At 42.9% G+C, this 10,307-nt stretch overlaps 1 protein-coding gene across 1 annotated transcript; it reads right to left on the reverse strand.

The window, feature by feature from the left end:
* Positions 1 to 3,772: 3,772 nt before the first annotated feature.
* LOC133512921 (protein yippee-like 5) lies at positions 3,773 to 8,537 on the reverse strand. Its single transcript, XM_061843000.1, has 3 exons — positions 8,371 to 8,537; positions 7,433 to 7,578; positions 3,773 to 6,058 (listed from the first exon to the last, which is right to left on the reverse strand). The coding sequence occupies exons 2-3, from the start codon at positions 7,571 to 7,573 to the stop codon at positions 5,834 to 5,836; spliced, it is 366 nt and encodes a 121-aa protein (XP_061698984.1). The 5' UTR covers positions 7,574 to 7,578; positions 8,371 to 8,537; the 3' UTR covers positions 3,773 to 5,833.
* Positions 8,538 to 10,307: the final 1,770 nt, after the last annotated feature.

Raw genomic sequence — 10,307 nt, forward strand, 5'->3', positions numbered from 1 at the left:
TGGCACTCCCCGCGACCCTCGTGAGGACAAGTGATTTATGAACTAGTTTTTCCAACTATTGTTGTTTGGTAATTTAAAAATGCTTGTAATAATAGCTCAGTGTTATCATTTAAGATACCTTCCATCTATTTTTTCAGCCGCTTATCCTCACAAGGGTCGTGGGGTGTGGTGGAGCCTATCCCAGCTGTCAACAGTCAGGGGGAGGGGTACACCCTGAACTGGTTGCCAGCCAATCACAGGGCACGTAGAGACAAACAGCCGCACTCACAATCGCACCTAGGGGCAATTTGGAGTGTCCATTTCATGTTGCATGTTTTTGGGATGTGGGAGGGAACCGGAGTGCCCGGAGAAAACCCACGCAGGCACGGGGAGATCATACAAACTCCACACAAGCGGGGCCGGGATCAAACCCGGGACCTCAGAACTGTGAGGCCAACGCTTTACCAGCTGATCCACCGTGCCGCCCGTTAAAGATATGACAATTTGAAATTTTGGTACAGATTTAAAAAAAAAAAAAAAAAAATCACGAAGTCGATACACATGATTTTCCTCCGCGGGCCACATAAAATCATGCGCCGGGCCAGATCTGGCCCCCCGGGCCTTGAGTTTGACACCAGTGGGTTATACTGTGTGGTGGTTTTAAATACACAATGTGTCATTCTGTTTTTCTTTTAGTTTCACAGGAACCTGCAAATTGGCCAAAAGGAAATGGACAAGTGACTCAAAGGAGCTCTTATGATTTTTAAAAATGTTTCTTTTTTTTTTTATTATTGCTGTTTCAGACCCCCACTCATGAAGAATAACCAAAAGTTTTGATCATACAGCTGGCGCTGATAACTTCAACGCGGAACGCCAGGCGCACGTACCCAAAGGATTCTGTCGCGCCGCCGATCTGGAATCCACTCCGCCAGGACGGAAACCCGACGTCAGCTGACGAAATTCGAGAAGAAAGAGAAAGACGAGACGTAACACGGAAAAAGACGAGCGAGAACGAAAGAGTTTTGTTTCCAAAAGTGGGTCAGGAGGGCAGAGAATCTTTGAAGCAGAGTGAAAACATTTTTTTGTTTACTCTACGCAGCGAGCAACAGGTGAGTTCTCAGATTAAGGTAATAACTCGTGTTATTATTTTAGTCACAGTAGATTGTTTTTATTCCTGAGCGCTTCCTTGTTCCTTCCTCACGTCGGTTCCTGATTGGCTACATTCCGTTTCACGTTAAAATTCTTCGCGAGTCATTGGCTAATCTCGTAAAAGATGAAAAGCCGTGTTTACACACAATCGGGACGCTTTTGTTCCAGTTTGGATTCTTGCCGACCAATGAGGTCAAACGCCAGATGATGTTGTTTCAAAAATCTGCCTGAAAATTTATGTTGCATTAATTTACAGACTATTTCCTCCAATTGGTTAAAATGTATTCATTAAATGATGTGCATTTATTGCAAATAAAATACACGCGCCCAAAAAACCATAAACGATGGATAATTTGTGCGGACACTCGAGTGGAAAAGGTCGGCGTGAGACTGCCGAGGAGGTAACTTTTACCGGGGTGTGTGTGTGTGTATATAAATATATATATATATTTTTATTGGCCCTATTTAGCGCTGTGCTAGCGTGTTGCTGCTGTGTTACTGCCGTGTTTCGGTGAGTTTTACCGGTATGTTTTTTTTTTTCTTTAACTGGCCTTGTTAGCGCCGCGCTAGCATGTTGCTCCTGTGTTACTGCCGCGTCGCAATGATTTAGGTATGTTTTTTTTTTTTTTTTAAATGGCCCTGTTAAGTGCTGTGCTACCATGTTGCTACCGGCCCGGTTAGCCCTGTGCTAGCGTGTTGCTGCTATGTTACTGCCGTGTCTCAGTGATTTTTACTGGTATGTTTTTTTTAAACCTGCCCCGTTAGCGCTCCGCTAGCACCACATTAGCATGTTGCTACTGTGTAGCTGCTGCACCTGTTTTTTTTTTTTTTTTAATATCAGCCCTGTTCGTGCTACCATGCTGTTGCTATGTTATGCTAAGCTAAGGTATTAAAACTTTGAAAACGGTTTCCGTGTACGGTCTTTGTAAATATCTCGTGTTTCAATGTGGGCTTTTACACGGGTATAAATGGTATTTCCTTTACAAGGGTACTGGATGAGGCGTATAATCAGGTGCGCTCCATAGCGGTGATGCGGCTAATTTGTGCATTTATTCTAATGGCCGCAAAGGGGGCACTCAAGTGGAAAAGGTAAGAATGAGACCGGTGGAATATATGTGCCGAGGAAGTGACTTTTACCGGCCATGTTGCCGCTGCGCTAGCGTTGTGCTAGCGTGTTCGTGCTCTGTTACTGCCGTGTCTCGGTAATATTTACCGGTAAGTTTTATTTTAACCGGCCTTGTTAGCTAGTGTTAGCGCTTGCGTTAGCACCGCGCTAGCGTTAAACTCTGTGTACCGTCTGGCTTTGTTAATATCTCATGTTTCAATGTGGGCCCTTGTGGCTTTTACACAGCTGCAGCGTATGTGTGTACCAAACGGTATTTCCTTTACAAATGTACCGATTGAGGCTTATAATCAGGTGCGCTCGGTAGGCCGGAAATTACGGTATATTCAAATGTAATGTGTATGAATCTTGAATCTAAATGTTAAATATATCTTGCATTCAAACATTAAAATCAAATGATTGCATATTAACTAAACGCTCAACCTAAATGTGGCGGATATAGTTCTATCAGGACAGCGTCACGAAGATTATGTGCGTTTAATTTCACGATTTCCATCATTTTCCTCGATTTTGAAATCACCCCTTTAAATTTAAACTCCACACTCGTACGGCAACCGCTTGCCTCTAAGAAACTTTGCAGCGGCTGTACGAACGAATCAATTTTTTTTTTTTTTTTTATGATTTCAGGTCACTTGAGGAAAAATCGTCATGTCATATTCAGGCTGGTATTTTCGTTGCTGTCAAACGTCCAAAAAAAAAAAAAAAAATACCAAGCGGAATTGGCCCGGAGCAGATTACGATGGTAAACGAGCACATTTTTCTCACGAGGCGCCGCCGTTTCCTCCCCAACGACGAAGGCTGAAACTCTCCTGCGACGTGAAGTGGACGGATTTAGGAGTGACTCATCCTTTAAAAGCCTATTTATAAACCCAAACAGACCTCTTCGCCGTGATGATGATGATGATTGGGGAGGGGGTGGGGGGGGGATTAACAATCACTTTCCCATTCACTTTCTTTGGCTCATGGGAGGAATATGACTGACATGCATTTTGCAGTGACTCCATTTTTTTTTTTTTTTTAAATCCTAGTGAGTGCGTCATCCACATCAGGTCTGCCTCAGAATCAGGTGTGAAACTGAACCGTGGTGCTCCACTGCCATCTACTGGGTCAACGACAGATACCCCCCCCCCCCAAAAAAAAGTCGAGTTCACAACAGCAAGAAATATGCTGAAAAACGTGTGATTATTTAGATGAAAGTATGTTCAGATTTTTGGCGACCGTTTTAAATTGAGGACCCCCCCCCCAAAAAAAAAAAAAAATCATACAACGCAGGTGTAAAACTTAAGGCCCGGGGGCCAGATGCGGCCCAGCACATGATTTTATGTGACCCGCGAAGGCAAATCACGTGTATCAACTTCCGTGATTTTTGTTAAAATTTGAACCAGAATTTCAAAGTCATATCATAAATGATGGCGTTGATATATTGCAAGCATTTTTTTGTGTTACCAAACATCAACAATAGTTGAAAAACCCGTTAGATTTAATTTCTAATTCGAAAACTAGTTGATAAATTGAATGTGCGAATATGATGGGTCAATGAAAGATTTTTCATGGTTTCAGTCATAACGGCCCTCTGACAAAAACCGTAACTACGATGTGGCCCGCGATTAAAAATGAGTTCGACACCCCGGTCCTAGAAGATTTTTCCAGTACCACCGGACAAGATTTGAATGATTCATTCAGGACACAAAAGCCCACACGGAAAAAACATAACATCAGCCATATATTTTGTTTAAAGCACAATTTTTTTTCTTTTTTACAATCATGAGAATGCACACATCAGTGAAATAATAACTCAAATCATAGAGCGAATTAAAATTGTTGAACTGTTCAAAAGCCAAGTGGAAAAATATAAACAAATGTCAACAGTTTATTGTAGAAAACCATCCACAAATACTCTTATTTTCCCTTTGTGTTTATTACAAAGAAGAGTTAAATTAAATGATCGAGGTTGATTTCGAACGAGGCCGAGACGAAAAGCCGCTAATCTCCGCCGGCGCTCGAGTGTTTAGCGCGAGATCGGCTAAATCTGACAAACGCGGTTTTATGAACAGAGGAGGCCAGATGCGCGCAAAGCCCGGTTAGCCGACGGGCTCCACGGTGACCGGTTAGCAACGCCGCGGCGACAACAACGCGGCGTAATTAAACCCGGCGTCAAGCTAACCGTCGCCTTTAGCTCGGTGACGTCAAAGGGGAGGCTTTTCATTGTTGCTGTTGACGCAGGCTATCGCGCTAATAAAAGGAAAAGTCGGCGCTGGAAATCGAGGCGAGCGATGTCACGTTATTGTTGATCATCGTTAATTGATGGTTGAGAAGTCGGGCAATTATGCGGAATTGATTAGTCGGGTCTTGAAGCGACAGAGTTTCTCTATTAATCATGCCTTGAAGCGACGGCGCGGTAATGGAGTGGGACGTCGAGCTACGTCAGCGCGACGCCGCTATTCCCCTCGTAGGGATGATGCTGGTGTAAAAATAGGAGTTAAGAACACGAATAGAGCAATCGAATTCGTCGCTTCCCCTGTAAAAATTTGGTGCGGGGTTGTCGATTTAATGCCATTTTCCCAAATACCGCGTGACGTCAAGCTACATCGACGCTAATCAAATGTTTTCGAAGAGTGTGTGGAAAAAGGACTTCTGAATATTCACTCCTCCCTTCCAAGTACTGACGATAATCCAAAAAAATGGAGCAATAAGAATTTGTTGCAGATTCGTCGATTTAATCGTGTCTGAAAACGAAAAAAAGTACGCTATGCAAGTGCTATGCTCGCTTCTCTGAGATGGGTGTGGTAGCAAAACTTGAGCACATACAGAAAGCAATTTTACCTTCATGTTCATTCTTCCTCCCTCTTTAATTTAAAAAAAAATTGTTTGGAATTTGGTGTGGGACTATTGATCAACCGCGACTAGAAATAAATGGAGAAAAACGGACGTCGAGCTACGCTACTAGCTCAACCGCGTTATCTGTCAAAACAGGAATTCAGAGCACTTAATGTCAATTTTACTTCATGTTCAAGACCACTTTTTCGTCCCCAGACCGATACCAGTACGAGTATTCATTCTTGAGTACTCACTACTACGACTGACAAACAATTTACATGAACACAATAACAGATAATTGTGAACAAAAGCCTATTTGCCAGGCACTGATCACTGGTATCAGTACTTGCCCAGCTCTAATAATAATAATAATAATCAGATAAAATGAACAAATAATCGGTTAAATAGATTGAAACTTTCAACGTGTCTCGAAGCAACCAATGGAGTGAAGCTGGAGTTTGGAACCCCCAGAAAACGAGTCACCCTTTCCGGGAAAATATGAATAATACGGGGGAAAAAAATTGAGGAACAATCGGTAAATTGGTCGATTGCACGTATCTGACAGCTGAGTCCAAATGGAACGCACGGCCGCAGCAAACCAAGGCGTTGCCTGAAGAAGGCGTTCGTTTGCCCCCACCCGCCCCCGGAAAGGAAGTCAAAATCCTACCTAACGCTTTTGTTTGTGAACTCGCTGAACAGATTGGTCGAGTCGGTGGGCACGACGACGGCGGCGGCGGCAAAGAAGCGACGCGGCGCTCGCCGTGTTCAGGAGTTGTCGGAGGGGACGTGCTCCTCGAAGCCTTCGCTCTCCCGGACCAGCGCCCGCTCCAGGATGACTCGTCCCTCCTTGTAGCGCTGGCTGTCCTCGGTGGCGAACTCGTAGATCCAGCCCAGCTTGCTGTTGCAGTTCTTGCAGCTGACGTCTCGGACCATGTGCCGGCCCGTCAGCATCACGCGGTCCTGGACCTCGCTGTACTGGAGGTTCACCACCTTGCACGCACGTGAGACCTCTTTACTAACTGGATTACGTTGGAGCATCGCCATGGCGACGTACGCGTCACGTAAAACAGAGTACAGTGAATACTCGGTTCTCGAAAAAATCGGTTTTCGAACGAAAATTTGGGGATTTTTTTTTTGCTTCTGTTTTCGAACCAACGCCTGCGACAAAACCCGGAAATAACGTAACCCGCGCGGCCCTACCAGCTGATCAATGACGCGGGTTATTGTGAATTCGAAGGCACCGTTAAAACTGGAAAAAACATAATGCGCCTGGCCCAATCAGCTGACCCACCCACGACGCACGTTGTTATTGTGAATTTGAACGCACCACGAATAAAAACAGAAATAATGCGCGCAACGCAAGTAGCTGACCCACCCACGACGCGTTATTGTGAATTCGAACGCACCGCGAAAAAACCCGGAAATAACATAACGCGCGTGACTCGACCATCTGACCCACGACGCCCTTTATTGTAAATTTGAGCGCACCGCTAAAAAACGCGGAACTAACCTAACGTGACAAGCTGACCCACGACATGAATTGTTATTGTGAATTTGAACACACCGCGAAAAAAACCCGGAAATGACATAACGCTTGCCGCCCGACCAGCTGACCCACGACGCGCGTTGTTATTGTGAATTTGAACGCACCACGAAAAAAAAACGGGAAATAACATAACGCGCGCGGCCCGAACAGCTGACCCAGGACATGCGGTTATCGTGAATTCGAACGCACCGCGACAAAACACAGAAATAACATAACGCGCGCGGCCCGACCAGCTGACCCACGACGCGCTTTATTGTAAATTCGAACGCACCGCGGAAAAACCCGGAAATAACATATCGTGTGCGGCCCGACCACCTGACCCACGACGCGCGTTGTTATTGAGAATTCAAACGCACCGCGAAAAAACCCGGAAATAACATAACGCGCACGACTTGACCAGCTGACCCACGTCGTTTCTGTGAATTCAAACGCACCGCGACAAAACCCGGAAATAACACAACTCGCGCAACCCGATCAGCTGACCCACGACGCGTTGTTATTGTGTATAAGGCTGCTTCTGTACGCAGACGTGGGAAATATCGATTCGGTTTTCGAACAAATCGCTTTGAGGTTGTACTGCATATTAAAAAAAAAAAAAAAGTTTCAGCTATGTTAACACTAACATGTCGTAATGCGAAAAAACACAGTCGTGCTCAGGAAATTAGCACCAATGTTATAGTTTATTAAAACAGTGTTAGGAATGTGCTAAAGGCTATACAATTAGTCAAGTTATCTGGCAACGTGGTTACTATAGTAAATTTAAAACCTACTGTGGTTTTCATATCTGTGTGTGTGTCTCGGCTCGCGTGTTGTGGTACCTTGTTGAAGAGGAAGGCTCTGCCGGTGGCACCCGTGAATCGGGTGGAGATGAGCTCGGAGCGATTGGTCAGGATCGTGTCACAGTTGGCGCAGGAGAACAGGCGGGTTCCGCCGATGTGGTCCAGAAAGATGCGCCCCATTCTGACTACATTCACAGGAAAAAAAAGAAAAATGCGTCAGCAACGTAAACCAACACAGCACCCACGTAAAAAGGTTCGTTTTAAAAAAAAACTATGACTGTTATAGAAGTGATTGTTTGAAAATGTAAACACTTGCACGGATTTTTAGAAATGAACTGTTGCGTGTGGATATTTATGTTTCATACAATCATCGATGATGATTACTGAGGAATCATTACCATGATGAGGGTCTTCAAATAGATGAATATCACCTATTATTAAAAGTAACAGAGTTAAATTGGGAGCCCGTTGGTGAACCTTGCCATAATCTATGTATACATTTCCGATTGGGGAGTAACCAATTTCACCAAACTAGATATTAGAATTTAATTGTAAAAAATGTCATTTTAATCCATTACGTCATTGTGTGAAAAAGTATAATTCAAATACAGTTGATTTTGGAAGATTTCTTTTTCAGATTTTTTTTCCCACTCCAATTTGTTTCAAAATAAAAGGCTCTTGTTTATGCATTGATTAAAAATAGGGAAAAAAAAATCAAATTGGCTGTATTACTTCCCAGAACGTAACAGACACTCTATTTTCAACAAGGTAACTTTTAATCATATTTTAACTACATTTTTTTAAAAACCTTCTCAAAAGAAGCAACCAACTTTCCGCCAACAACAACAATATTAATGCTAATCTCATCACTGAGTGCGCGCGAGGGAGCTAACGCCTCGCTAGCCGCTTTGAGGCTAACAGAAAACAAAAGAGGACAACAGCGGCGCACAAAAATGGCTTTTTATCCCGTTGCCGACCTCTTATCGACGAACCGGCGGGCTCGCAAGGTCCAAAAGTCCTCTTCGAGACGGTATTAGCGTCGATTTAGCCGCGTTTTACACGGACATATGTGGTACGTGTTTTTGTTGTTGCTCTTCAGCTGTTCCTAATGTTGCGTCTCTCAGGAGCTCACATTGTCAACATCCGGTCGTGACGTCACCACAGCAGCAAAAAGATACCGGTTGCAAATGTGACGATGTGACGGAAGGGGGCAGCAAAGAGCTAAGCGCTACTGGCGAGTTAAAAAGCGAATGAAGAGAGCGCAGTACAGTCATGTAAACAATTAAAAAATACTAGTAATTAACAAAACAGCACATGTAAAAATTTCTTGAAAAAATACAATAAAAATAATAAATATAATTAGAAACATAATAAGCAAAATCTGTTTTCAAATATATTAAACACATTCCCAAAACAACATAATATATGTAATGTACTTTGTTTTTGAAGATCAAATCAGTACCCTGGTTCATTCCAAGGGTCGGGCTATCAACTGAAACAATCTGACGATGCCATAAAGCATATCATATCATCACCATCTCCAAAACTCCGCCGGGGTTTCATCATTTCGCTTAACGCGCCGATTGCGCAACGTGTTGAAATATGCCGAAGACGTGACGCAAGTTGCAGTTTATTAACAAAAAAATAGTTAAACATCAACTTATCGAATAGATTTTGAGCTCGGGGATTTGTCTGTTGTGCTGCGTGGAAGCTGGACAAAAACCCTCTTTGTTCGCTTGTTGACTGAGGGTATCGTACGTTTACACCCAAATGGTTTTTATTACACGTCAAGAAATGGAATCATATCTCTTTGGTTACTATCACTGTGTCCACACGCACCTTCATTCTTTAAAAGGATGGGGCAGCTCATATTTTTGTTTTTTATTACCTATGTATGCCCCAACAACTCCAGGAAATAAGTGTTTTGCAACTAAAAATAATATTTTGCACATTTTACAATTTTTTTTCAAATATTTGTTCCTGTATCACAATGTAGAAATTTCAATATAATTGATATTTTGGAAAAACAATGTAAAGTGATCTTCTACTTTGAGCAATTTACACTATGATATAGTGATGTATATTTTTCTTGTATCATGATTTAGTGTTTGCACGATAATTGGAACTATGAAAGACGGTTTATGATATCCATGCAAAGCTTCAAGAAAGAAATCATCTTGCACATTAAATTATATGACGACCTCTAATGACGCTGTGATTGCGTGATAAGCGTTTATCTGGAAGGAAACTGCATGGAAAAATTACATAAGTTGCATAAATTGCATATTGCAATTTCATCAAACTTAGAAACAATCATTATGCGCAATGAGCAAAGTATAGTATGATATTTTTATGCTATATTTTCCTGTATCAGGATACAGCCACTGTGAGATAATTGATATTTTGGAGGAAATCCGTGTATAATGCATATTTTTGCTATCCATCCATCCACTTTCTTTGCCGCTTATCCTCACGAGGGTCGCGGGGAGTGCTGGAGCCTATCCCAGTTGTCACCGGGCAGGAGGCGGGGCACACCCTGAACTGGTCGCCAGCCAATCGCAGGGCACATCGAGACAAACAGCCGCACTCACAATCCCACCTAGGGACAATTTAGAGCCAACTCATTTTTCTCCCAGGCCACATTCTTGTTGCGGTTTCCCTCAGAGGGCCGTTATGGCTGTGGAACAAAAATATTTCATCGTCTCATCATATTTACATCATCAATTTATGAACTCGTTTTGGAATCAGAAATCAAGGGTAATGTGTGTTTTTCAACTATTCACGTTTGGTGACACAAAAATACTCAACTCAATCTCAACTTTGTCATTCATGATATACGACGATTTGAAATTTTTACGAGAATCATGGAAATTCACACTCTAGATTCGGCTTCGCGGGCCACATAATATCACGT

Source organism: Syngnathoides biaculeatus, chromosome 15 (genome assembly GCF_019802595.1).
Source record: "Syngnathoides biaculeatus isolate LvHL_M chromosome 15, ASM1980259v1, whole genome shotgun sequence".
Lineage (NCBI taxonomy): Eukaryota > Metazoa > Chordata > Actinopteri > Syngnathiformes > Syngnathidae > Syngnathoides > Syngnathoides biaculeatus.

Coding starts and splice junctions, on each gene's coding strand:
- LOC133512921 (XM_061843000.1), bottom strand. CDS start 7,573: ATGGGGCGCATCTTTCTGGACCACATCGGCGGAACCCGCCTGTTCTCC. Junction 6,059..7,432: donor GAGCCTTCCTCTTCAACAAG/GTACCACAACAC, acceptor CGTGCGTGCAAG/GTGGTGAACCTCCAGTACAG.